Source organism: Callorhinus ursinus, unplaced genomic scaffold, assembly GCF_003265705.2.
Source record: "Callorhinus ursinus isolate GAN/ISIS: 27379988/994484 unplaced genomic scaffold, GSC_fseal_2.0 scaffold53, whole genome shotgun sequence".
Lineage (NCBI taxonomy): Eukaryota > Metazoa > Chordata > Mammalia > Carnivora > Otariidae > Callorhinus > Callorhinus ursinus.
Genome location: NW_027397115.1, coordinates 1,352,003 through 1,379,965, shown reverse-complemented (window position 1 = coordinate 1,379,965; position 27,963 = coordinate 1,352,003). Strand labels below are relative to the sequence as shown.

At 44.2% G+C, this 27,963-nt stretch overlaps 1 protein-coding gene across 3 annotated transcripts; it reads left to right on the top strand.

The window, feature by feature from the left end:
- On the top strand, positions 1–26,128 carry STX16 (syntaxin 16). Of its 3 annotated transcripts, XM_025853259.2 has the most exons (9): positions 3–870; positions 15,401–15,516; positions 15,654–15,761; positions 16,155–16,295; positions 17,207–17,372; positions 18,416–18,507; positions 19,066–19,209; positions 20,459–20,539; positions 23,063–26,044. In XM_025853259.2, the coding sequence occupies exons 3-9, from the start codon at positions 15,669–15,671 to the stop codon at positions 23,165–23,167; spliced, it is 822 nt and encodes a 273-aa protein (XP_025709044.1). In that variant the 5' UTR covers positions 3–870; positions 15,401–15,516; positions 15,654–15,668; the 3' UTR covers positions 23,168–26,044. The 3 variants fall into 3 exon arrangements, with proteins under 3 accessions (XP_025709038.1, XP_025709040.1, XP_025709044.1); XM_025853253.2 differs by lacking the exon at positions 15,401–15,516 and having other exon boundaries at positions 1–921; positions 23,063–26,128; XM_025853255.2 differs by lacking the exon at positions 15,401–15,516 and having other exon boundaries at positions 2–870; positions 23,063–26,128.
- The last annotated feature ends 1,835 nt before the right edge of the window (positions 26,129–27,963 follow it).

The following is a 27,963-nucleotide window of genomic DNA, read 5'->3' as shown; positions in this document are numbered from 1 at the left end:
GACGCCAGAACCCGGGACCACAGCACGGAAACGGCCCGGGGCTGAGCTGCAGTCAGATCCGGGGATGGAGGGAGCCGGAGAAGAGGAGTGAGGAGGCCGGGGAGGCAGGCCCTGCTGCCCTCCTGGAGGCCGGCAGGCCGCTGTAGCAGTGGAGGACCAGGCCGCCCAGAAAGGGAAGGGGTCAGGAGGTCGGGCCCGGGCCTTTAGCAGGCTCCCCCAAGGCCCAGGAAGGGAGGGCCAGGCGCCCCTGGAGTTGAGGGCCCAGGCCTGTCCCGGGTTGTCCAGAGGAGGCCTGGGCCAGGCCCCTGGTGGGGAAACCGAGTCAGAGGCAGGCCACAGGGCACGGCCTAGACGCGTGTGAGCCAAGTTAGGGTAGGGGGCACAGACCCTTGGGGGTCTCAGAGACCAAAGGGGGGTAGGGGGCTTCAGGGCCTCCCAGTCCAGAGCCGGATTGGCGAGTTAGACGCTTGTAGATCCAAGGTTGGATTGGGGTGGGGTCTCTAGGACGTTGGCTAGCGAGGCAAGGATTGGGGGGATTTAAGTGCTTAGAGATCGAAGGCAGGCCTTGAGTAGGGGGAGTCAGACAATTGGAAAGCCTAGGTGGTTATTTGGGGAGGGGTCTCCGCGCTTTGGCGAGGCGCAAAGCTGCGCCTGTTTGGCTTGAGGCCTTGTCCAGAGAGGTTTCTGTGCAGGGTGGGCCGCCTGGGCCAGGCCAAGAGAAAGAAAGTGAATAAACCAGGACTATAAGTGGGCGGGGGGCCCCGAGAGGGGGGTCACAAAGGGTGAGACATGGCCACCAGGCGTTTAACCGACGCTTTCTTGTTGTTGCGGAATAATTCCATCCAAAACCGGCAGCTGTTAGCCGAGCAAGTGAGTAGTCACACCACCTCCAGCCCTCTGCATTCACGTAGCATTGCTGCGGTGAGTCTCCCGGCGGCCTCTCCGACACACGCACCGTGTGCACTGCGGCTCTGCCTGTCTGTCTGTCTCTGTCTGTCTCTCTGTTTAAAAAAAGAAGATAAGAGTAATAAGACTAAGAGTGATCGGAAATGCAAGGTCCCCCGGCTAGGGTCCGGGGACGCCTATAACCCTGGACGGGCAGAAAACAGTTTTCGGCTCCTGCTCCACCTCTGCCTTGCCCTCTCCTCCTCACTTCCGCAACCCTCCCCCCACCCCACCCCCGCCGCGGTCGTCACTGCACGACTGGCCGCCTCCAATTTACATATGTTTTAACACGAAGATTTGGAAAAATTGGGGCCTTTCTGAAGCCTTTTTGTTTCGTTTTGTTTCAGCCCCCCTCCCCCCACCCCCACCCCCATACGGGGCCTCACTTTGGTCCTAATGGCCGGGTTGCAGGCTCGCAGAACCCAAATCCTTGCAAATGAACGACACCCTCCCCCAAAATGAGGAAGCCGTGGGGTGTGTGTGTGTGTGTGTTGTGTTGTGTTGTGTTGTGTTGTGTTGTGTTGTGTTGTGTTGTGGTTTTGGTTTTGGTTTTGTTTTTTTCTTCCCCACCCGTTTTCTTTTAACGGCCTCACCGCCCTCGGTGTGGCCGCGTTCCCTGTGAATAATTGCCTCACTGTTTTTCCTGGGGGCTCGTGTTTGTGAGACTGAGGTGCTAGGTCCTTCGTTTTCCATTTCCCACACAGGAAATTAAGCTTTTCCCTCCATTCGAACTTTTCAAAAAAAAACATGGTGTGTATGTGAAAATTAACCTTCAAAATAGCACAGGTTTTTTGATTTAATTAACGTGAACCTTTCTTTAGCCCAGTGGTAGAATCTGTTCTAGGGAGTGCCTGGGAAGATGACTGAGGTGGTTTTGTTTGTTTTGATGAGGTCTGCTTTCCCTTTCTGAGCTTCAGTTTCTTGCTCTTTCTTGCTCTGATAGCTAAGGGGGCGGGTATGGATGGTCTATGCAAGGCGATGATTAGCTTGGGAATACCTTAAATTGAAAAGTGAAGTTATGAAACTAGTTGGCAGTGGGGGGGGGGGGCTCCTTGCTGTAGACAGGCAGGAGACGGGCTTGATGGAGGAGGGAAATAAAGTCACCCCAAAACCAGACTCTCGGGGATTATACGTGAAATACACAGCTTTGGGGATCTCACACTTATTTCACCCCTTAGGGACCATGTTGCCTTTTAATTTTTTTCCCTTATGACTTTACTGAATGCTTCAGAAAAATCATGCCATGTGTCTTAGTTATTGAAAGAGCATCCACAAAGACAGTTTTTCCTTTTTGTGAATCACAAGTAGAAAATGTCTTTGGCCGTATTGCCCCTATAGACAAGCTGTTTTAAGCCGTGTGAATAGTTTGAGAAATAAAATCGTGTAAAGTCAGGTCTAGAAGCATAGAAAACAGGGATGGAATGTGTTCAGATTTTTATTTACTTAAGAATTTGAAGGTTTTTTTTTCTGCATTTGTTAACTAAAGAAATGGCATTATACTGAAGTAAGTGTAAATGGACAGGGGCTAATTCCAGTGCTGATTTTGGAAAGAAGGTGCTGAAATAAGCCAAGAATTAGAGAGTAGAAACCGAATGAATAAAACGCCTCAATGGAACTTTAGTTTTTTCAAATAAGATGTCAAAATTGCATATTCCTTACATGGCTTGATTTTATGCTCCTGATGGGGGAAAAAAACCCCACAGAACTAAAACTCGCATTAATGTTTCTAAGTTACCGGTTTTAATTTATTGAAGAACGTTGTTTGCTTTTAAATTTTTAACCGTATAAGGTTCAAAACACTCTGAACCGTTGGGTAACATGAGACTTTTATTATTATTATTATTAATCATTAAGTCAGACAGTTTAAAAACCTGGTGTCTAAGCCGGGCAGCTTTTTAAAAGTGCATCTTTAAGTCAAACAGATTTTTTAAATGGTTTTCTAAGTTAGGCAACTAAAAAAATATACGTATAAGCTAAGGCAGATAATTAAATATGGATAGCTGGAGTATACAATTTGGAAAAATAGATATGTCAACAAAAGGTACAGATACGTATAGCAAACTCAGACAATTTCTTGAAAATATATTTCTGGATCAGACTAAATGTACACGTCTAAGTCAGAACATTAAAAATGTTTTCTATATATTTTACCATTTAAAATATTACATGCTTAGTCTATTTGAAATCTTTCTCAGATTGTAAGCAGTCAGATCATGTAAAATATCCTTGTAGTCAGTTCAGAGGATCTAAAAAATAGAATTTGCAATTAAACAAAAATGGTTTGCTTAAGTTAGAATTTAAAAAGAAAACACATTCGTATTTTTAATTGTGTACATTAAAAAAATACATGGCGTGTCAGATTTTTCTGAAGCGTTTGGGGCAAAGTATTACATCTTCAGTTTGCTTACAATTGATTCAACAGAAGCTATTCTGCCCACACACAAAATCAAACATGTCAGGATGTTAACATGACTAAGTAGAGGCTATAATTCTTTCGACTTTTCTGGAAGTTGGAAAAGTGCTATAAACATTTTGGGGGGAAAGCCATGTCTAACACAATTTTTTAAAACTTTATCAAATAACTTAAGCAGTGTTTTTCAGTGCATGTTTAGCACATAGAAATGTTAACACCTCATTTTTGAATTGCAAATTTCAAAACCATGTAGCAAATCAAAGAAAATCAGAGCTGTTAAATTTGAACATGGATTGGGTTTTAGGTGATGTTAAGAAATTATTATTATAGTAATTATAATTAATTTTGTTAATTTTATTAGAGATACCTACTGAAATGTTTAGTAGTAAAATGTTAAAATGCCACTTTTTTATATACTTAACCCCTCATAAATGAAATAAGGCAAAATATTACTGATCGTTAAGCCTATTGAGGAATCTGTGGGGTGACATTATACCATTTTACATACTTTTCTGTATGTTTGACAAATTATAAATGAAAACTTAAAAGATACACAGGTCATTAAAAACGTGAGGAAAATAAAAGGAGACAATTTGTAAGTATGTAAAACCTAGGTAATTAAAAAGGAAGCAACTAAATGTTAGAGTTTAACTTAATTTAAAAAATCATAACCTGAAATTTCTAGTTCCTAGTCAGAAGAAAAAGCTGCAGATGTTGATTTCAGTGTGTGTTTGTTACCTCACACACAACCCAAAATAAATCAATAAATCACATTGAACTGATGGAGGGGGAGTTGGGTTTTTTTTTTTTTTTTCAAGTTTTAAATCTGAACATTCACATCCTTATTTAAGTAAAAAGCTGTGGAAATTGTCAAGTTGTATGCATGGTGTGTATCTCACACATCTCAAAACAAAGTACACCTAAAGCAGTATCATTCAAGAAACTTAAACATGCATTTTTTTTTTTGCATCCTAGTTTGAGGGGGAAAAAAAGAAACAAGTTGGGTGGTGGTGATGGTGGGCTTATTGTGTGTACCGACATACATGCATACTAAAACAGGTTTGTGCATCGTTCAGACAAATATGTCACAGCTAAGCAGGAATTTAAGGAGGATGTACAGCGACAAAACAAAGTCCCCAGGGCCAGCAGAGACCTAAAGGTCCTTGACCCAACATCCCCTCTGTGATAACCCCCATGCCTCCCTTCCTTGGCCACATTCTGTGATGGCTGTAGGAAATTGCAGCAGCCGGTCATTCCACCTCTTGTGCTGCCAAAAAAATCTTTGCCCGTATGAACCCCAACTCTGTACCTTGTATCCTGTGGTCCTAGCTCTGGTTCTGGCCCTCGGGGTCTCTGACACGGGAAGCCTCTTCCTTCTTCTGCATGATAACCCTGCAGCCTTTGCGTTGCCGAGAGCTTTCTCTAGCTCAGCAGTCCCGGCTCAGACAGCCTGGTTAAGTTTCTTGCCTATGAATGAAACCTAGTGTTTCTGCGTGCTTTTTCAAGTTTAGCACCCAGAGCTGAACAAAATTCTACTTAATTGTGTTTTTGCTTGTATTGGTACCAGTAAAACTAATTGTTAGAAACAGACTGGGGTTTGATTTTTAGACATGGAGCACAGTGCAGTGGTTGGCATTTCTCATTCATTGTGTTTGGGCCTCAGTGTTGCATCCCCATCACCATTGTGCCTCAGGGCAGGTGTGAAATAAAGGAGAGAGCGCTGGACTCTGGGAATTCAGGGGAATTTAGGGTTACCTCTTTGGGGTTATGTCGTGCTCTGCGGCTGACCCAGAGCGTGTCTGTAGGCAAGCTTTTTTAAACCCTTCCGACATCTTTTGCCTTATTTATAAGTTGAGGGGTTTGAGTTAGGTGTTTTCTAGGGGCTGTATGGATTCAACAATGCTTTCTTGAGTTCTGTTTCAATACACGGTTTCTTCTGACCCAGGCACACAGTCCTAGCTTTCATTTGAAAAGGAGTAGTCAACAACATCACTGTGCCCCGTTAGCCCAGTGTCACGCAGAAATCCTGGGAAGCAGCTTCAGTACTTTGCAGAAATAACTTTGACGTTGTTTTGGCCAAGTGCAGGTTTTAAGGCACCACTCATTCAAGCAGTTACAGGCAGCTTGGCTTTAAGGAGCTGAAATGAATTTACAAAGTAAAATAATCATTCCAAAAAACATGTGAAGTCTTAAATGAATGAATGAAAAGTAGTTGTTGAGTTGCTGTTCTGATCTGATTAGGTGCTGTAGGACGTGTGTGATTGCCTTTGATCGGGAATGAATCTAATAGAGGAATTGGAGCCACTTGTTAGGGTTTACCGCCTGATCTATCCTCTGCTTGAAAATAATGCATAATCTATAAATGGAAGCTGGAGTTAATTGGTCTTAGATTAGTTTGAAACTAGCACATTATTTTTAATAAAACATTGTGTGCTTTAGGGGGGAAAAGATAACTCAGGATTAACTAAGGTTGTAAGAAGTCTAAAGTCCTTCTTCAGTCTTGACTATAATATTTACCAAGATTTACTGAGCCCTTCCTGTGTGCCTGGCACTGGGCTGTGGGCATGTGGGCGCTTTCCATGTGCAGCCTCATTTCATCCTCACAGAGCTGTCACGTCACGTAGGTGCTGTTGTTTTTCTCATGATACAGATGAGGGAACTAAGGTTTGAGGAGTCAGGGAGCTTGGCCAGTGTCACCCACCTGGCGAATCAGGGCTCCGGGATGGGGCCTCCGGTGACCCTGGCCCCAGAGCCCTGTGCTAATAACCCAGTGGGCCACAGCAGTGCTGGCTGCCTTTCCAGGACTCGTGGTGCAGGTCCTGGAAACAGGAAGGACCCGTTGTTTAAATCTTTTTTTTTTTTTTCTTTTTCTTACACTAGGCTAACATCTTCTGTATCTCAGTTTACAACCACACAGAGTCCATTTTTACCAGCATATTGAAGGTTCTAGTCCACACTGAGTCTGTTGGAAAATTAATTCTCTGTCTTTAGAATCCAAGTATGAAATCATTGTATATTTCTCTTTAGATCCATTTGCTTTCCTGCCTCTAAAGATTCCCTTTGAGCAATGAGGCTTACTTGAGAATAAGGGTACTTTGTTGGTTAAAAGTGAAGCAAACTTTTTTTTGGGCAGTAACAGAAATAAAGTAAATAGCACTATAGCATAGACCTGTGCTTCCAACTCAGTTTGCTCAACTTTCCCAGACTTCCTGAGTAAACACAGATGGGTTTCCACTTACTTTTCAGTTTTATGTAGAAAGTTCTTTAGACTATAAATTACACATGCTGCTTGGAGTTTTCAATATTTGCTTGATTATATGCCATGGGCAGGTCAGAAACCTAGATTTAGACATTATAAAGATTTAGAAGGTGATGATGTGTAGCAGCGTATTTTCATTTGGCTGTATTTTGGTTTTTCCTGATGGTAATTCTAAATGTTTTAATTTGGGTCTTGACAGAATTTTCTGGTAATTTAGTGGATGGGGGAGTTTTGAAGGCCTTCTATTTTTAAGTAGCAAAATAGGACGGGGGTGACTCTTTGAAAAGATGACCTTCTGAATTTAATTCCCGATGTGGTATGGTGGTAGCTGCCTATGGCTAGTAATTCCCTGAATTGTTAATAAAATTAAAGATGCTGGTAGGTGGGGTGGTAGGAGGCCTGAACACCTGGCTCTGTCGTCATCGCAGCCATTAAGCCCTGGGACTTTGGGGAAATGGATTTATACATTTTTGAAGCTTAGTTTTCTTATTTGCAACAGAGTCTTATCTGGCCCGTGATTCTGATCTCACCTCTTATCAACTAATAATTGTAGAAACCAAAAGATCAGGGTGTGTGCTTGGTTAATAATTCAAGAGGACAGGCTCTCCTGTAGCAGAGATCTTAACCGTGGTTTGCAGTAATACTTTGTTCGAAGATTGGATGCCAAGGAGCCGCTGAACAGGCAGATGGACAGACTGAGATACCGAAGTTAGGTGTTGGCCCTGTGCCTTGTTTTATTAATAAAAATATTTCAGTGCTTTCTTGATGAAAACATTTAAAATGTTTTTAAAAAATACATTTTCTTTTTTTCTTTTTAAAGTAAAAGGTAATTAAATCAGATTTCCATTTGACACTATCTTCTCTATTAAAATCTTCTAGTTCTACTATTATGGCAGGGTGTGTATATAAATATAGTTCTCTTTGCTCTCATAGCAAATTGTAGAAGGAATGAAGAGGACTTTCAGCTTTCTATAATGTCAGCTAATTGAATTTTTACGTGGAGGAATATTGCTTGATTACACTTTTTATGACTCTCATTGTTTAATAATATTTTGACCCTGATAGACCAGTTTCATTTGCACTATTAATTTTTAAACAAAGAAGTTATGTTTTTTAATTTTCTAGATTTACTGCTAAGCATAAAAAAACCCACACAGTTGATTATTGAAATTTACCACTAATTATTTCACTGATCAATACTGCAGAAAAGAAAAAAAGACCTAGTTGTTTAGATTATCCATCATTAGTAAGTATCTGTTCAGAAGATAGAGTACCATGTTGATCTGAAAAAGGACCTTTAGTTTTAAATTGAAAATCCTCTGGCTGCCGGTGCTTCTTCCTTCCTACCCCCCTTAAAAAATAAATCTTTCCTTATCTTTTTGTTTTGTTTTGTTTACTTGCTTTTCTAATAGCTTTATAAATAACTGTGTGCTTTCTAGACTAATAATAATATATGGCAAGCAAATGGGAAGAGTTTTTCTTTTCTTTTACCACCTGTGTCTCTCTCCGGGGAAGAATGGTTTCTCGGCTTGCTTATTACCACGGATAAAGCCCTGTCTGCGGGATTGAATTTGTAGAGACCTTACATATGTGGTCACTCAAATATTATCTGAATACAGCCATAGACGATTTTTGTGGGTTGTTCATTTTCCAATATTGCTGCATTTGTAGGGCTGATTTACATGCTAAAATATGCACTTACTTGACATGGTAAAACTGCATTTTAGCTTTGCTTTCTTATTTTATCTTCCTAAGGGAAATTTAGAATATTGTGTGGGATATTTTATATTTATAAAACAGATTGGCATTATATTTTAGTGAAATTAAAGCAAGTGTATTTTATTTGCTTTATTGTATTTTAATTTTTACAACTATTGTTTCCTATCTCATTCGCTGAAACAACAATCACAGTAAATAAAAAAAAATCTGTATATTGATGTAGCTTTTTTAAAAAAAAGGAACAATCTAAAGGGGGAGATTTTTTAAATGCCTGGGTTAGTGGCCCTTTATTTTTAGTCAACTTTGAGTTGCCTAAGATCAGAGTGTTTTCTCAACTGACCATACCTTATCTGTCTGTCCCCACCCTTCTCTCCCTGCTCTCCCTAACTCGATGGGACTGATGGGGACAACATCTCTCTTCAGGAGCTGGATGAGGTATTGTGTTTTGAATATTTTTGTATGTTAGTTAATAAAATTACATCTGTTTTTTCCTGAAGTCTTTGGTCATATGCAGAATGCTAATAGAGCTTATATATATTTTAGCATTTATTTTGATTATAATTGTTGTGCTTAACAATTTGATCCTCGGGATTTATTTAATATGCTTTCACACTAGGTAAATTGGTGGTTTAGAGAAGGGCTTAAGGAACTATTCTTTACTGCTCTTAGGAAGTGTCTCAACTTTGGCAACAGTAAAGGTTGAGCCTTTTCTTGAACTTCCAAAAAACCGGGTTGTTTTTAGGATTCTGTGTGTAACTCATGTGGAGTGCAGAAGAACATGATGTCTGGGGAGGGACTGAAGGAAGGAGGGCTCAGACCCCATGGACCTGCCATGGAGGCTTCACAGCCCCTGTGTTTGGGGTGAAACCAGTGACCCAACATGTGTGCTCCCTGAGCTTGGCATTGCAGGGTCTGCTTTCTGCCCCCTTCCCAGCAGCACACTTTTGGCCTTTTCCTCAATTACTAACAGTTCACCCAGAAGATGGAGAGGGTGCTTATTCATAGCACTTTATTCTAGAAGCTCTAATGAAAGGGTCGAGGAAAAAGGAGATTGAACTGTGGCTGTCCATTTTGTGTCTCCATGACTCGTTTCAGCAGCGAAGGGGTAAAAAGTATTTTTCCTGAGGGGTAGACCTTTTAAAAAGAGTAATGGAGGTGGCGATGGGGGGGTGGTTTTGTTTGTTTTAATTTTTAGAAGTCTGACCAGTGAGCTGGGATTAGGGTGACTTCAAAACCGGTGGGTCTCCTAACTAGAAGATTAAGATCTACCCATAAGCTCTAAAATCTTTTTTAACTAGTTGATAATAGCAACAGACGGGAAACAACCTGAATATCCTTCATTGAGAACTGGTTAAATAAATGAGATAGATAGCATCTTGATTCTCCATCCCTCTTGAAGAGTGCAGCCCGTCCCTGAGGGCCGCAGCCGACTGAGCTCCCGGACCCACCGCTACGTGCGAAGGAGTCTGGTGCCAGATAGCGTGCACGAAGTGATTCCCATTCTCTCTGTTTTTGATTTTGAGAAGAAGAACTCACACTGGTGCTTGTGTATACTTAGAAGATTTCTGAAGAGGCACAATGAACAGCTCACAGTGGACACCTTCCAGGAAAGGTCTGGGATGGAGGAGAAACTTCCTTTCTATTGCTTGCCCTTTTCTTAGGTTGGACATCTATTTTTTTAAAACACGTGCATGTATTACTTTTGTCATTAAAAAACAATGAGGATTTTAAAAACAGCTACCCTTAAGCAGGTAGCTCATTGAGCCAGGTACCGTGGCCTCCCTGCCAGCATCCGGCCTGGGCCTGGGCCCCGGGCCCAGGAGAGAGAAGAAGTCACTGCAGCGCACATGCAGTGAAGTGAAGCATCTCTGGGGCGCGGCGGGCGGGATGCCCGTGGGTTTGCCGCGCAGACTCGAACGGCATTAAAGTCTGGGGCCTTCAAGAGGAGGCCTTGTAGAATAGATGTTCCCCCTTCCTGAACAGTTTGGAGATGTGGGGCTTGTGGCCCCCAAAAGGAAGTGTTCCACAGGGGACGAGTAACAACAGAACAACTTAGGGTTGAAGAAACATTGATCAGTTTACACACGAGGGGCATATCCAAAATCATGTTACTCAGGGGTCTGCCCTCTGAGCCAATTTCGTCTTTCCTACTTCCACTGTAGGAACTAACAGTTTTCTTTTTAGCTTGTGGGTGTTTAAAGGGGCTCTCCACATTCTGTCACCAGAGACCCTGCCTGGAGAGCCCCTTCGCCACACACAGCTCACATGCTGTTGGAATTCTCCGGACTCAAAGTCCAGTCTCCGTTCTGGGTACACATGGCCACCTCGTCCTCTTGAGCACTTGGTCCTTCATGTCCTTTGTCCAGAACCATTATATCTTTTATGAAGTGTAGCTTCCAGAATTGTATTTTATTTACTTTATTCCATTTATTTGTTGTTGACTCAGCTAATTATAATTGTATATTTATTACTATTAAGCCCCCAGGTGCTGAGTTAGGAGCTGGGGATGTTTGGGAATGGTGTCCAGAGCCTTGCTTCACCAGAGCTGCAGTGGGGCTTAGAATCAGTGCCTTCTGGGGATAGTGAGAGTGATCTCCCAGTTCTGGGCATAAGGTAGATGGAAGCCCACCCCTTTGTAGTTGAGGCCTGAGCAGACTTTCCTGCCTGCATCCCTTGGGTCTCCCAGAGTAAAGCCATCTCATCTGGTGGCATCCTGCAGTGGATCCACTTTAGATCGTCATTCTCCTGCTTAAATCAGTTGGAAAATCTGCACCCTGGGGACACTGCTCTTCTTCCTTCTCCAGAAGTACCAAGTAAGGTGTCCCTAAGGAGGAAGCCCACCCACCATTTACTCTCTTACCCAGAGAAGTATCTGGCCCTCTCCTTTGCTCCCTGCTCCAATCTACTTCCCCTCCAATAACAAAGTCATCTCCCAAGCTGTTGGGTTTTAAAATTCGTAATAGGACATAATAAAAAATTACAAGAAGTAAATGTCAAGTTCTCAAACCACATAGCCTGGGCAGGGCAGAGTGATACAGTGGGGACACGGGGGCCACAGGCTGAGCCCACTGGTCACCCGCTGAGAAAGTCTCTTATCATGGGGGAGCCAGTGGTAGGGGGAGGAGGGAGAGGCTCAGCGTCCATATTTGTACAAGGGGGGGCAGTCCCCTCCAAAGACTTGCTGGGGTACAGAGATCAATTCAGTGGAAGGGCAGTACCGACAACGCAAGCCATCATTGCTCCCTACTGATTTTTTTTTAAGGAGAAGAAAGGAAAATCAGTGAAACTAGCAGCATTTATATCTGGATGGTATGATTCTCTGAGTTTTTATTTCTATATTTTTTGTACATTTAAAAAAGTGTCTGTTTTGAACATTTATTGTTTCATAACCAGAAAAAGTAATCACTATTTTAAAACTACCACAGATTTTTAAAAGCACACGGTAGTGCTGACATCCCTTGATTCTCTTTTATCCATGTGCTCATTCACTCCCTCAAAAGTTTGAGATTTCTTAAGCCTAATTGTCTATCAGCAAAGTCCTCGAGCCGTCTGAGCGCCCCGAGTTACGCCTGTGGCCTGACTTCATCATACGCGCTCCTGGATCGTCTCACCTGGAAGCGAGAGTGGCCAGGCTGTAATTTGCAGCGTCCCTTCTAGACTTCCTAAATGTTCATTGCCACAAACAACCCAGAATTGTCAGTATTGTTTCTTGTTACCAATGCATTATGACTGAACTTAGTTTATTTGTTTTTGTAGATGTGGGGTCCGGGGGGTGGGAGGGGAGTGTGTCTGACTATGCTAATCTCAACAGAGGCTTTGCCATGTCCTTAATCTCACGGTACACTAAATCAGCCTTTTTGTAAAGGCAGGGTTTTCTAAGAGTAGAGAGGCTCTGTATTTGGAGCAGCCAGATTTATGAGAGTATGTGTGTATGCGTGTTCCTTCCATAGATCAAGAACTTGTCCATACTGTCTGGTACTCTTTAAAGGGACGAACGGTCAACATCCAAAGTGGATTAAGGGCAAAAGGTAACTTTAGTGAGACTAGTAAGAAGCCTTTTGGGTGTGCTATTTTGAACTTCTGTTGGAATTTTCCTGTGTTGGCAACCCTAGGTTAGGGTCACACACCCCCACAGTTCTAGGAGGACAGAGCCACAAATCAGAGACAAGAATTCTGAAATTCTTAATTCTCATAAGTACAATTTTTACTAAAATTTTTTTTAATTTAAAAAATAGGGGAAGATATTTTACTTCAGAAACATAAGTTCATTTAAGAAAAGCTTTAAAGACCAGTGTCCTATATTCAAAGAGGGGACTAAGTTGAAATTCAGCAAGGATAAGGAAAGAGAATTAAAAATCTGGCAATTTTTTAAAGCCTGTATTAGCTAGAATGGCAGCTTGAAAACTGATACGTCCTAGGTCTTAAAAAAATAAGAAAACATATTTTCAAATGTGAAGTGAGGTTTCTGAAACTGAAGAGTGATTGTTTTGCATTTAAAATCTATTTTTAATGTTCATATTTGTTCCTGTTTCAAATAATTGACACGTCTCTTCAGTTATGTTTACTCTTCTCAAAAGAACATGGTTTTTTAAATTTTAAAATCATACTGATAAAATAAATGACCCATTTCATCTGAGCACTGCTGGATTTCTTTTTCATGATGAGCTATGGCTATATTCTATGTTATTAAGGGGACAAATTTTCCCACATTTCAAGTTGGCAAAACCCTGATGCAGGGTAGGGGATGCTAGGGCCAGCTTGGTGTGCTGGCATCTGTCCCCTGCGGGTAGGGGTCTCTTCATTAGCAGGCTTCCTTAGAACATTTAAACAGACTGTATTTACCCCAGTCTTAATTTACATGCATTTTGCGGGGGAACAAACTCTCTTAAAAGAGGTGAGTCCACTTCAGCTGACTTTTCTCATTGGACAATTTCTCATTTGTTTCAGATAAAGTGATACTAATTACTATCCAGATAAATTTAGATAAATCCCATCTCTGTATCTTTTTTAGTTTAATATATTTGTAAAAACAGTACAAAGTAAAAGCATGAGTTTAAAAGCCATAAATAAAACAAATTATTACTCTATTGAAAATGATACAATAATAAAATATGGTGGATTGGATAATAAGCTGGTATTGTGGGAAGTCGTGTGGCTCATGAAGAGGCACCTTAGCAATTTTGGGTTTTGCTTTGTATAAAGAGCTGGAGGTTTAGGTTCAAGTTCTGCTCCAGTGGGCGCACAGTTCTGTGTCCAGCACCTGCTGTGCGTGTGGTTGGTCCCTTGGTCACTGTGCTCTGCACAAGGTTGCGTACCTTTTGGTGACTGTGGAGCAGGAGTTTGAGGAATAAGCGGCTCTGCTTCTCGCTGTCTGTTCCTGCTCTGTCTAGGGTGAGGTCTGCCCCTCGGGGCTGCACCCGCGGAGGGTCAGTGGGGGAGGCCACTTTCTGTTGACGCATGTGCGCTCCCTGGGAGCTGACCTGTGGTCCCAGGTCCTGCTGGTGGGCTCTGGGGCTGAGGACTCTGTTTCCTGGTGGTGGTTCAGTCTGAAGGCTTGTTGTCCTGATTTGTTTTCTTAGCAAGTTGCAGTTATAGTTCACGGGCCTGCCAAAGTGATGGGCAGCTTATGGATTAGATGGGGCTTCTGGAGTCAGCTGACCCGGTTTTAATCTGTCCCATCATAGCTTTGTGACCTTGGGCAAGCTACTTAACTTTTCTGAGTTTCAATTTCCTCATTTATAGATTGGAATAATAGTTCCTAGCTCATCTAATTTCTGTGAGGACTAAAACAATAAAAAGAATATAAGATCCTTATTAGGGAACTCTTAAAAACAAGCAGCGTGGCTGTGGTTGAGGATTACTGCTTCATGGACTCAGAGCCCCAGATCATGCAGGTTGGATGACACACCATTTGTTTACGACCTGAGATGACACCGTGGTCCTGTAGGGTCCACATGGCGGCAGAATGCTGGTGACTTAATCACGACTCACAGACGCTCTGGGAGCAGTTATGAGGATTCTGGTCTCTTCAGTGTGGTCATTGCGTGCGGTGTGATCCGTGAACACACAGAATGCCCTAAGCCCGTGGGGGCAAAACTGGGCAAGGGGGGGGGGACAGGGGGCAGGGGGCAGGGAGCAGATGCAAGACTCCAGTTTGCCTGTGGGAATTTTGCTATAAACTGTTCAGGATTTAGGGCATATTACTTGAAGACTTTTTTTAATGTAGGTTTTTCCTTATGTTCTGTTTTTTTCCCTTTATCTGTGGATTTTTAAATTTTGCCTTGTTCCTTTATTAGAAAAGCAAACAAGTATTTGCTGAATGAATGAAAAAATAAATTTAGATAAATGCAAGGAAGGGGGAAGAAAAGCAATATAAATTCTTCACCCAATTCTGCTGTATGATGTAGAAAATTTACAAAGTATTACCTGTACAAGACTTTTATATAGTGTTTTGCATTATTTTTTGATCATCATTTGGATCTTTGGAAACTGGCAATTATAAATTCTGAGCTCCGAGGATACCTCAAGATTCTTTAAACCTGTTCACTGCCTCCAGGCAAGAGAACAGCTTAACCAGGCCAGATCTATGATCGCCCTCCCCATCTTCAAGGCTTTCTGAGGCAGTGTCTTAACAGGGAAAATCAGCGGGAGCTCTCCGTATCATTTCAAAATAAGTGAAAATGTTGCCTGTGGACATTGAGCTGAAGAAAGGAAGCAGCAGTCAGGATTGCATTGAGATTTTTCAGGATTGCTTTTGCCAAATGGTGGGTAATTTGCTAATCGTTTTAGGCAGTTCTTTCACACATTTTAACACACGGTTAATGATCTTGTGACCAAGATAACTGGATCAGCCACATTTTCAAAATAAGCTAAATGTGTGTAAGTGAACCTTGCTCCTCTTGAACATTTTGTGTGAGTTCCATTTGTAGCCTAGTATTTTTTTTAAACTTGTATCTGATCGCATTAACTTTAAGGTTCATGCCATCTTGTCATACGTAGTACTAGTACTAAAAGGTCTTTCTGTTAAGGATCTTTTGTTGATTTTCTTTATTACATTTCTGTAGCCAGATCAAGTCAAATTCATGTTCACAAGTATGTGCAAGAAAATTAAGAACTGGTGCATGAAAAGATAGGAAAACAGTCCCAAATCCTAGCAGTATCAGAGCAAGCTTATGATCAGGCAAGTGCACTTACTCCTACATTTTTTTTTTTTTTTTTTGCCTTCTTAGGGAGCGACATTTAAGAGGGTGTAAGAATATGCTTGTCAAAGTGGAATCTGAGTAATTTTTTTTTAAATGTCCCTTTATTTCCCTGTAGCTTGCTGATGACCGTATGGCTCTGGTGTCAGGCATTAGCTTAGATCCAGAAGCAGCAATCGGTGTCACAAAACGGTCACCTCCTAAATGGGTGGATGGAGTGGATGAAGTAAGTTGAATGTTAGTTTCATACTTCTTATTTCTTTAAGTAATTATGATGCCGACATTTGTTAAGATATCTGCCATAAAAAGTGATTTGGCTACACTTGGGTGCATGTCCCTGGAAATCTTTTGCTTTGCTTTAGGTTTACTCAGTTCATACACCACAAGAAAGGGTGTGTGTGTTAGTGATCTTGGCGTTAGGAGCAACTACCTGGGTTATAGAGAGAAGTTGAAATGCTGTATAACGAGGAGTGGTATTTGGATTAAAAGTTGCTCACGCATCAGTGAGCCTACAAGTTGGCTGAAGCCTGAACTCTGTACTCGAGTGTAGCTAATTATCCAGGAGGCAGACAGATGCCTGGCAGGCATCAGTGGAATCCTGGTGATGTCATTTGTTTAGATACAGTATGATGTTGGCCGGATTAAACAGAAGATGAAGGAATTAGCCAGCCTTCATGACCAGCATTTAAACAGACCCACCCTGGATGACAGCAGTGAGCAAGAGCATGCCATTGAAATAACCACCCAAGAGATCACTCAGGTGAGGATGGAAATGGGTCCCCAGGTGGGCACGGGCATTTCCCAGCCTTCTCATGACCCTCTCGAAAGCTATAACGTGGTACAGATTCTAAATCAGATCGCACTTCCCAACCCCAAGTTCACAAAGGGATGTGAGGCCCTGAGCTCCCCCAAGAAGCAGCATGTGTCTTAGTGAATGGGGACTGTTTTCTCTGTTGCTGGTAGATACCACCATGGACTGATTTTAAAATGTGTAACTTTTATTGTATACTAGTGCTTACAAATTATTCATATTATTCATGTTAAAAAATGGTCCTCATAATTGGAAAAGATTGGGAGCCGTTGCCCTAGACTTGAGTATATTAGTATCCTCGAGGAACTTAGTATCCTGGAAAAATTCCTTGTAAAATGTTCAATTTGAGTAATTTTTAAAAAATATGACTAGTGTGTGAACTTTAGTGTTTTACATTTTTTTGTGTGTGTATGTCTCCTGGATCTGATCACCAGTGGAGGGGCCAGGTGCTGTGGGAAAGCCCTGGGTGTTGGAATGTTCGAATCCTGGATCTTAGCAGGGTAACAACACCGTGGTTCTCTTCGAATCCCTCAGACTCTGGTGTTGTCATCTATAAAATGGGAACAGTAATACTAGTACCCGCCCCAAGGTGGTGATAGGGATTAAATGAGACGATCACAACAGAGCAACACGTGATGACGGAGCCTAAGAACGTGTGCCCTGTGCCCCGCATCTGTTCACATCTGGTTCAGCCTTTCTGCAGGTGTAAAGGAGGCCTCCGATGACTTGGATCTGGTCCCCTTGCCCAATGCCCGACTGTGTGCGCAGAGCAGTTGATGTCTCTGGGCCCCGTGCGTGTGGAGGGCTGGCACTCGGGGCTCCCTCCCGGCCTGCTGTGAGCCGTGGGCTTGTTCTCCCAGCTCTTCCACAGGTGCCAGCGAGCGGTGCAGGCTCTGCCCAGCCGGGCCCGCAGGGCCTGCTCCGAGCAGGAGGAGCGGCTCCTTCGCAACGTGGTGGCCTCCCTGGCCCAGGCTCTGCAGGAGCTGTCCACCAGCTTCCGGCGCGCACAGTCAGGCTACCTCAAACGTGAGTGTCACCGGGCTGACTTGAGGGATTTTGAGAGGACCACGGACCACTTTTTGTTTCCATCCTTCTTTTTTGCTGCTAGATCTCCGTTTCCCCCTCTCCCCTCCATCCTTACCCCGTGGGCACATTCGCACACCTTCTAGAGCAAACGGAAGCCCCGCCCCCACGTGAAATGCTGCCCAGACTGAGGCCAAGAACGGGCTGTGGGAATAGTTCACAGGCAACAAAGCACAACTTACTCTGTGCCCAGCCTAAAGCACATTTATAAAACCTGTGGCTTTCCAGATGTTGGGTTGGGGGAAGCTGCTAACAGAGAGATAGAATAAGTTGTAACACGGGAAAGCTTTATATTTGCATAACAACTGAAGTATTTGAGTGCCTGAAAACCTTTTCTGGGAGTAGTTGAACCACTGGCTGCCGGCTGCTTGCTGCTTGGCCCTAGTGACCCACTCAACCTACCTTTTCTTCCAGACAATGGGAAGTCCGGTTTTGGCCACATCCGCATTCGAATTACCTCATAAGCTGGGTTTTCCTTTATTGCCATTGTAATCAATAATATCCCCACATACTCAAAAAAAAAAAGTCGTTCCCCCTCCCTCTGACAACTAGCGTATTTATATTTTAATTTCATTACTTCTAAAATTTGATTAGGGCCATTTGGAATTGTTACTGGAGATGCTTCTAGAGAGAAATATTGATTTTTAAAAAAATGTTTTATAACAGCAGTTAGATTAAATATTTCTGCCTCACTTAGAGATTCTCAGATGGTTTTAAGTGTCATTTTGTCACTCACTTGGCATCAAGTGAATTATACACATTTATAGCGTGATTTTTTATCTTGAATAACCCCCAATGCTTGCATATTGTTATCTGTTTATAACCCTTTACTCTCCCCCACCTCTGTTGGAGATAGGCTTCTTTTAAAGCTAAGAGTATCTCCATTTTGACTGTTGAGTTTTACTCTAGATTTCCCCTTTTTAATGGTGGAACAGTAACCAGGATGGTTTACATATTCGAGTAAAGTGAATTCCTATCTATGATAGGCATGAAGAATCGAGAGGAAAGATCCCAGCATTTTTTTGATACATCAGTACCACTAACGGATGATGGAGACGATAATACTCTTTATGATCGGGTACGTGAGGGGCTGCAAGATTGACTGCTGTGCATTTGCGCTCCGTTCTGTTCCTTCTCTTCATAGACCTGTAACTTCTGTGCAATGCCAATGGGTCAGCGCTGCTTGACTTGTACATCCATCAAGTAGTTTTTGCAGCAGGTGGAAGAACAGTCATGGGGGCCATACTGTTTCTTCCTTTCTGTAGGCTGCAAGGAGGCCTTGTCATCTGCCTTCCGGAACCTTCGGGAAAGCAGTCTGCACGCCGCACGTTGGGAAGAACCCAGAGGAGCGCAGGGTTATTTCCAGTGGTTTTGCTGTTCAGCCCTGTGTAGCTGCAGACGGGGGTTCTCTTTGTGTCCCCTGCTTTGGCCCCTAGTGCTTTAGATCCTGCTTGTTTTAGGAATTTGGATCTTTCCTGTGAGGGAAAAATAAGTGCTTGTGTGTTGTGTTTATGTGCTTTATAGAAGTATTTTCAGAATTCATTCTTTAAATGATATCTGCAGTGGCACACCATACCTCTCTGGTGGGGGGAGAAGAGAATCTAACCTACACATCCTGTACTTTCTGTTTTGCTAGGGTTTTACAGATGACCAGTTGGTGCTGGTGGAGCAGAACACACTGATGGTGGAGGAGAGGGAGCGGGAGATTCGCCAGATCGTGCAGTCCATTTCAGACCTGAATGAAATATTTAGGGATTTAGGAGCGATGATTGTGGAGCAGGTACGGGGTTTACCTTCCTCATCATTGAGTTTCCTGCCGTGACATCTGGTCCTTCTGGAGACTTTTGACTCGGCATCTGTGTCAGGAAACCAAATTTGACCCTACCCCCCACATGTGTGTGTTTGTGGCTGGTACACGTGCATAGACGTGTGCGTGTGCTTGTACACGTGCGCAGGCGTGTGTGTGCAAGTCGTATGCGCATACTAATGTCATTCCCTATAAAATTACTGATAACCTTTTATTTTTTTAAGTAAAAAATAAATATCAGTAGAAGGTCTCATATTCCCTGCCCATACTCCAAGGACGCTCGTGGGACCACCCTACTTTGGGGGTCTGATGGGTTCTGACCCCACTCAGCAATGATTCTGGCAGTAGATAAGGTTTCCCTTCTAATTTTGGCAGGTTATTGTGTAAGGGCAACTGGAACCACTAGCTTTCAAGTAGAATTAAATTGTTTGTTCACTGTTACAATCTGATTAGGGTATTTTATTATCTTGCCAGCAGGGATTTGGGTCCTGATCCCCCTGCAACCAGCTGCACAATGGAGTGTTGAGGCCATGGAAGATCTAGTTACAGTAATTACTCCTGCGGTTCCCAAGGAACTGCTCTTGCTATATCTCCTCTGATACAGCGTGTTCCATTAAGAGCCCTGTTCCTCCACATAGCCTGGTGTTCCCTTCTTTCCGTGTGAACCGACAGATTAAACAATTAAAAACAAAATTCTCCTTGGGGCAAACGTGTAATTTTACATGGCGGATTGGAGCTCACCGTCTCTGCTCTGACCCGTGGAAACCCATGTTGACGTTTACAGACGTGATAGTCAATTTCCAGGCCGAATCATAACTGGGTCTAGCTTAACCAGCATTCTCTGTTTACTTGAATCCAAGTATTTAAGCAGCACATGGGCACAGAAGTCAGCCCTTCGCCGCTCAGAGCCTATTTCCACTGAACCGTATATTGCTTAAAACCCCAGGAAGTCTGAGTATGGCATATCTTAGAGTGGCTAGATCCAAAAAAGAAACCTCCATTTGTCAGTATTTATTTCTCATGAGTTAGACTTTATTGTAACTAACACAGCACTCTGCCATTGAGTGCCTAATACTGCTTGATGATGGATTCCAGAGCTTTCCGTGTTGTACCTTTCCAGCAGCGGTTAAGTAAAACAGATAATCCTGTGGATAATGATGTCTGCAGTTCCATGTTCCCAGTTGCGGTTGTTGGTCGTCTGTAACTGTCATTTCTTACTCAGGGTACAGTCCTTGATAGAATTGACTATAATGTTGAGCAGTCCTGTATCAAGACCGAAGATGGCCTGAAACAGCTTCACAAGGTAATGTCATGTGTTTCCGCAGCTGAGAGTTTGAGGAGCTGCCATCAGATGCCCGGGACTCAGAGGAGGGGCTCTCGCTGGCCAGGCATGTGGGAGCATCCCGTGTCAGTGTAGCCAGCGTCAGCCACGGGGGCCTTGTCATCCTGCCGCAGGGAGTGACGCCAGGGGCGCTTGGCACTTGGATCTGAAATTGCTGAGAAGTCCCTTCTGTGACAGGAAATTATCAAGGAATTGGGCATTTCTTCCTTCCATAAATTATTTTCAGTCTTTGAATCTTCTTGTTTTGGGAAATCAAGGGAATGGGTGTTTGCTAGATGTGTGTTGAACATTCTGTCTACTTGTTGTTGTGCTGACTCAGGTCTCTCTTGCTGTGACACACTTCTGATGAATTGCTGGTGGAGGATCATTTTGGAGCAGATAAAAATCTCATTTTCCCTTTTAATTACCACAGTATATCTATGTGCTACCTTGGGAAAAGAATAGTTTGTTGAAGTGAGAGTAGCTCTCTTACTCTTCGCTAATAAGGTAGCTATTTCCGGAATATCTTTCGTGATACTTGTTAAAAATAACCGGGAAGCATCTTAGAAATCTTGTCATCAGTGATGAGACACATACGTATGCTGCCGAGTAGATCTCGCATATAATTGGGTGCATGTTTTCTTTAAAAGGAATGCTAATACTTTGCAAATAAAATAAATTCTATCCATTTCCTTGTAGCTTTGAGACCCTGTGATATTTGTAGCCATATAATGAGTGTTGTTTTTTTTTGTTTTGTTTTGTTTTTTTTTTTACAGTCCATGAATGGACTGCTCTGTCGCTTTTCTGAAGCCAGTTGCTCTCTGTGGCAGGGGTGGCCCCGTCTGACAGTGATGTCAGGTTTACAGAAAGGGAGACCTACCGAGGTCTGACCAGAAACCCTTCCCTCTCCCTTCTGTGTGCTCGCTGCCGTAGCAGGGCATGGATGAGACTGCAACACATGGTGGAAGGAAAAGGCCTGCCTCGGGTAGGCAGGGGGCTTCTTGAGCATTTGGATTCATTCTGCTGCCAAGCCTTGTGTACAAGGAGAGTGAGAACTCACTTGAGTCCCCCACTCTGTAATACCCAGTTTCTGATGTGCTGTTGAATTATGCATTGGTTTTGAAGTTTCTTGAATAAAAACTAGTGACACATGTTTTGCAATAAAGCACAGATAAAGGGCAGAGCTTTCTCTGCGGGAGTGTACAAATCTAGTGGGAACTAGAAATTTTGTTTTAGGTTCTACTTTATAAATCCATCTTGAGAGGCTTTAAAGTATATCATTTAGTGTTGGCTTCCCTGGTGTTCTGGGTTCCTTATTAGAAAAGCAAGCATGCTCCTTCTTACCTCTCAAGTCGCGTTGCTGGCAGTGGCGTGGCTGGCCGTTTCCTTGGCGGTCACCTCATCCGAGGAAGACTGGGCTTTGGGAGCGGCTTCACACGGGCCGGACTCCCAAGACGGGTTAGCCTGTCTGTCCTGCTGTTTCCTCCTGGTTGATGAGTGGCTCCCAGTGGGTGTGTAGGCTCACTTCGGAAACAACACTACCAGTCGGAAGGTTGGTGGGGACCACGGAAGTAAAACGGAAGAGATTGGATGTTCTTAGACGTTCCCAGCAAGCTGTGTCCTTCGTGTCCTTCCCTGTGAAAGCACCACCTGGGGAAGGACGGGGCACGCTGTCCCTGGACGTAGTGAGCGACACCCTCAAGACTCCCTCCTTGTCCACTCTCCTGTCTCTGGCCGGTCTCCGGGAGCCCAGCTGGGGCATTTTGCGTCTGTGCCCGGCAGGGCTGTGACTGAGGGCGTGCCCCCTCCCCCAGGCCCGCCGGGACCTCCAGGCTGGTGTTTGCAGGTGAGGAGTCCAGTGGGTGCTGAGCTCTGAAAGCTCCTGTCTGTCGTGGCAGCAGAAGCACAGCGAGACATGATCTCAGGGAGGTTCTTTCTGCACTTGAGACCTGTGGGGCACGCTTTCCCATTCCTCTGTCAGAGGAGGAGTGTGTTCTTGTTCCCAGCATCAGGGCAGGCAGAAAATACCACTCCGGGGCGCCGTCGGTTCCCTACACTCTGGCGGGGGTAACCTTAGCCCGTTGTTTGAGGTCATCGTGAAGGAGGTATGCGTTCATCCGAACAACTGTGTCCAGAAACGAGAGGCTCTCCTTCAAAGAGCGGTTCATCACAGTCAGTGGAAGGAGGAGGAGAAGCAAGTCCACCTGGTGCTGAGGCAGAGTCTTGGACTCCTCCTACCAACCTTAGTCTTAGTGGTGGGTCCCGGCCCTGCGCCTCTCTGCGTCCAGGATAACTAGGTAACGAGGTAGCTCCAGCATCATGGAGGTCGTCCACGCGCGGTGATTAAATTTGCTTGAATTGGTGGAAGGGATTATAATGATGTGATGTGGCCTGTAGCAGAGAGACCAGTCATGCACGTAGAACTGCAAGCCCAGGACTGGAAACAAGGAAGGCTTGATTTTGGATTTTTGGGAAAATGACGGCCTTTTTCCCCTCTTTCTGTAGGCAGAGCAGTATCAAAAGAAGAATCGGAAGATGCTTGTGATTTTAATATTATTTGTCATCATCATTGTCCTCATTGTTGTCCTCATCGGCGTGAAGTCTCGCTAGGCGTCCGTGGGGCTGCGTGTGCCGCCCACGTGGACTCCCGGCGCCAGGGGCTCGGCTGCCATGCGGGCACAGCAGAAGCGCGGGCTGTGGACCGAGGACCGCGTGGGGGCAGCGAGCGCTGGCCTGGACTCCTCGTTGCAGTCGTGCTCAAGCAGAGGGAATGGGCTTCTGGTTTTCCTTCATTGTCAAGAATTTAAGGACCTTTGATACCACTGCAGAATAGAGATTGAGCTGTGTCATCAGTTATAATATCTATTTTTTTTAGAAAGAGAAAATGAGTTGAATGTTTACAGGCACCCCGCAAGCTGGTCGATACTGTACGTGCATATGCTGTTTTTTTAGCTTCATGTCGGAGCGGCATGTTAAAATACTTTTTGGAAAAAGTTTTTAAAAACCATCTGGTTTTTAAGAAATTTGGTACCAAAAATTTATGAGTAGAGGCAAAAATGCCTCTTCATCTTTCTCTGTATATTTTCCAGTTGAAAACAAACAGAGAAGTCCTTTAAGAATTTATAATCCGTTCCCCCATTAACTTAATTTAGCTTTTCCATCACTGTTAATGATCAGAGTAACAAAGTGTGAAAAATAAGAAACCATCATTGATGTTAATTAACACATTTAGATGGGCCAGTTAAAACAGCTTCATAAGTTTAAATTAATTGTAAATGGACTATTCCTCATCTAGAATCTGTGCCCTGCATTTTCTACTGTAAATCAAAAGGGGTTGTTAACAAAACCACCTAAACTTAAAAGTTGGTGATTTGAACCGACCTCACATGAAAACATGCAAATGGAAGATGGGCAGTGTCATGAAAGTCACCAGAACCAGCCAGTGTGTCCCTGTACTCGTCCCCAGCTGTCCTTGCTCAATCCATTACTTACATACTAACCACATAATGGCCTGTTCAAACCAGACACCATTTAATGAACTGTGAATTTACACACAGGCCATTCTAAATGGGTCACCCCATTTAGGATTAGTGGATCTCAAATTATTAACCAAACATCACTCCATTTCAAAGTAAAATATTCCACCAGTGGTATGATTTATCGGCTCTTCCACTGCTGCTTAACAGGCCCAGAAAGTAGGCATGTTCCCGCAGATTGTGAAAATCTGGATTAGGAAATCCCTCATTTCTGTGAGCATGAATCAGATCGCCAAAGCAGGACTTTGCCGTTTACTTACCTATTATCAATATGGTGCTCGAATATATTCCTGGAACTGTAGAATAATGTGGAAAGTGATGGTAACTTTGAAAGCTGAAATTCATGTTTTATTGGGTCTTGAGACACCGGTATCTTTTTAATGGTCTTTGTATAATTTTCGATGGCTTTTCCATTGTTTTTTACCTCTCCTAAAAAGTTTGAGAAGAGCATGACTTCATTAAATGTGCTGTTTTATTTGGATCAGTCGCATAAAATGTCTCTTTAGAATTGACTTTAAAGTTGTTTCCAGAAACTTAAACTCAAGTCCAGAGGTTCAGGTCATCCAAACAGATCATGGTCTTAGAACCCACGCCCCAGCCTTCCCTTCCCAAGTCATTTGTGACTCCAGGCGGCCACTGGTTTTCTTATTACGGATGTGGCTAATAGAATGATCTAGACGTGCCCCTGGCATTTCAGGAAATTGCATGGTATTCCCTGACAAACAATTATTTATTAGGAAAAAAGGTCGGCCAATCCGAATCCACCACCTCGATCACCCCTGAAATGTGGGGCTTCTACAGATCTTGCGAATAGCTCTAGGCCTTCTCTGCTCACAGCAGATTTGAATCCAGTGGCAGAGTCGAGGTGTTCCCTGAGACCAACTGCTCCTAGGAGCTGGGCTGTGCAGGTCCGAGCTCTTCCCTCCCTGACGGTCTACAGTGGCAGTACTGGATCCCTGGTGAAGCTTTTGAAGTGCTCAGTCTTACCCTTGAAGGAAAGTGACCCTTTAAGAAAGGATCACCCAAAAAAAAAAAAAAAAAGGAAGGTATCACCATTTATTTATATTTATTTTCAGTTAATAGGGGTGATTGGGGTCGGTTTTTGCTCCCCACCCCCTAACCCCATTTGGGTAAAATAGTAGATCTAAATAGACGTGAAGGCTCTCGAGCGGTCTGAAGCCGGCGCGGTGCCAGTGGAAGCCCCAGCCGTCTGCTGCCGTGACCTCGTCCCACAGCGGGAAGCGGCCCCAGAGCCTGGGCACCGACTTGCCCGGCTCCTGCAAACACTGTATTTTTCTTTTGAGCCCTTATCGGGGAAAGATCAGCAGCCTTGGGGGAAGTAAGAGAAAAGTGGTAATGGAGTACTGGTACCTCAGGGTCATTCTTCCCCTGGGAAGGAGACGGGCTCCTTTTCCTGTGGACAGCCGTTGCTGTCCCTCTCTGTCGGGCTCTGGGGGCAGTGCTCGCCAGCCCAGTCTCTCCCCTCACCTGGGATGCGAGCAGAGAAGAGGGCCGGCAGGGAAAGCTGCTTCTGGGCACCCCTGGGCTCAGCCACTGGACACCTGCCCCCTTCAGCGTGTCCTCGGCTGGCTCCTTGGATGGGACGGGAGAGCAGAGAAGTCCGTGTTTACCGTCAGGTCTCCAAAGCTCCTGATCTTTCCCGAGATTGTAACTGAACTCTACTGTCTCTTGTTGTATTAATTTGGGGGTGGGGGGGTGCTGGCTTCGCCATGGACGTGAAGCAGTGTATGACTCTAATTTAACGGATTTACCGCTTTCTCTGCTAATTGAGAGAGCATTATTTATTTGTTTTGACACAAGTGCTTTCAGTGTTTTATCCTAGCTAATGGCTTCTTAAAGGTAATAAAACCCTTCCAACCTAATTGGTCAGATAAGACTTTTTTTCTTGTGTGCTTAAATAAAGCAATTAGTGAAGCGCTTCTATCCAAAATGACTTTTTTTTGTCCTTTTTTAAAACTAATTTACTGTTACTGGAAACTTTTTGTACAATAAAGCAATCATGCGGATTAAAGAACATCCTGCAATCCTAGTATTAATTTTAACAATGGGGCTCGTGTTTTCTTCAAATGCATCTGTGTTACGGGAGGGCCTGATCCATTCTGTGACCGTTTGGGCCAATGACTATTTGTTTTGTGTCTGAGGCCCTGCCTCAGTGTCTGAAAGTCCACCCATCTGCCTAGTGGATGCTCGCAGAGGGACCAGTCTGTCTGCTTGCTCTCCAACATACAAAAGGGAAACTGCCGAAAAGGCAGACAATTATTTTTCTTATGAAAATGTATGCTTCATATACATACCCAGAAGCATTCGGAGATCTTCAAATAAAATTTAGTCTGTGTGCCTTGCTGAGAAGTCCTACTTACAGCCAGGCTCCGGGAGACTTGCATTTCTAAGTGACTTTGGATGTTTCTTGTTCTATTACACTGAACACTTCAGGAATAGTCTTTGCCAGCTGAACTCAGAGCCAGGACCGTATTTACACCTTGAATGTGCCCATGTCCGGTCTCCTCCTCAAAGGCCGGGGTGGGTTCCTGTCACCCAAACGTTACCTTTCACGTCATCCAGGCATGATGGGGTCTGTCTTCGAGTCTACTTACTACATGGGAGCGGGCCTTCCCAGGAGTCCCCTTGGCAAGCCAGGCATTTCATCCTGTGATGCGCCTGTTGCTCAGGGCAATTATTTACCTTTGGACCCAGTTGATGAACCACACAGAGGGAGCGACCTTCCCTTGTGCTTGCTCCTTGTTTTCTGGCTAGAAATTCTGTCTCCCCAGCTTGTTCAAAAGCCACTGGCTGTCCAAGCATCAAACCCACCCCTCAAAGGATAGACATTTGCCGCAGGCTTCGAGAACATTCTGACCAGCGATAACGAAGAAACCCACCACCCCGGATGGGACAGCTGTGTAAGTGGCAACGCGTGTGAAGGGACTGTAGGCTCTGCAGGGGGTCTGTGCCTCCTGAGTGGTCAGTTATGGTTCAGGTTTCCAACTGGATATTTGGTGGCTCCCTTTTGAGATGGCGCCGCAGGTGTGTGCAGGTAGAATCAGACACGTTGCTGTGGAGCAGAGCGCTACGCAGGCTCAGTCCTGGCCCTCGGGTGCGACCGGCCTGGAGGCACAGGAGCGTGGGCCGCGGCGTGGTTCCTCTTGAAGGCCCGCACTGATGGAGGACGACGGGCTGCATAGAGATTTGCCCTGCTGAATTTAGTGCACCTCCTTTAAGAGCTCTGATCATCACCCAGAATGTGAGCAACGTATAATTCTTCCTGGTCTCTCCTCGCCACAGCACAACGGCTCACTTAGCCTGGCGTAATTTGTGGGTACATTTAGTAGGATGGCGTGTTATTCTAACATGCGGGCTTTATTTTGGTCATCAGGCTCCCTTATTCTAGTCAAAACCTGTGGGGACCAGACGGAGAGGTCTGGGTAGTGTCTTCACAGGAGGGCTGTCTGATCGTCGGGTACAGGGAGGACTGGTTAGGGCTGCAGGGGGACTACTTCACCCATTAGTTACCACGAGTTCCCGTTGCCTCCTAGGACTCGGGGTGGCAAACTTGCTTCGTTTGATCGTGGCTACAAGTGAAACTTAGCAGTGTGTGTACATAGAAATGTGGGCTTCGGATTGTAGATCTCTTGTGTGCATGTGCTGGCCCTTAGCAACTCCTCTAATTTTCTCTCTGCCGATTCCCTTGACCACCCAGCTGCCACCTCTGACCTTGTTGCCGGATGTTTACGTTTCGTTTTGTTTTGCAGTTGAGGGCAGTGGTGGGTATTGGGGTGAACTAATGTGGATGCTGGGTGAGAGAGACTTCCAGCTCGTCTGAGAGCGTGCCAGACTTGGGACTCGGAGTTA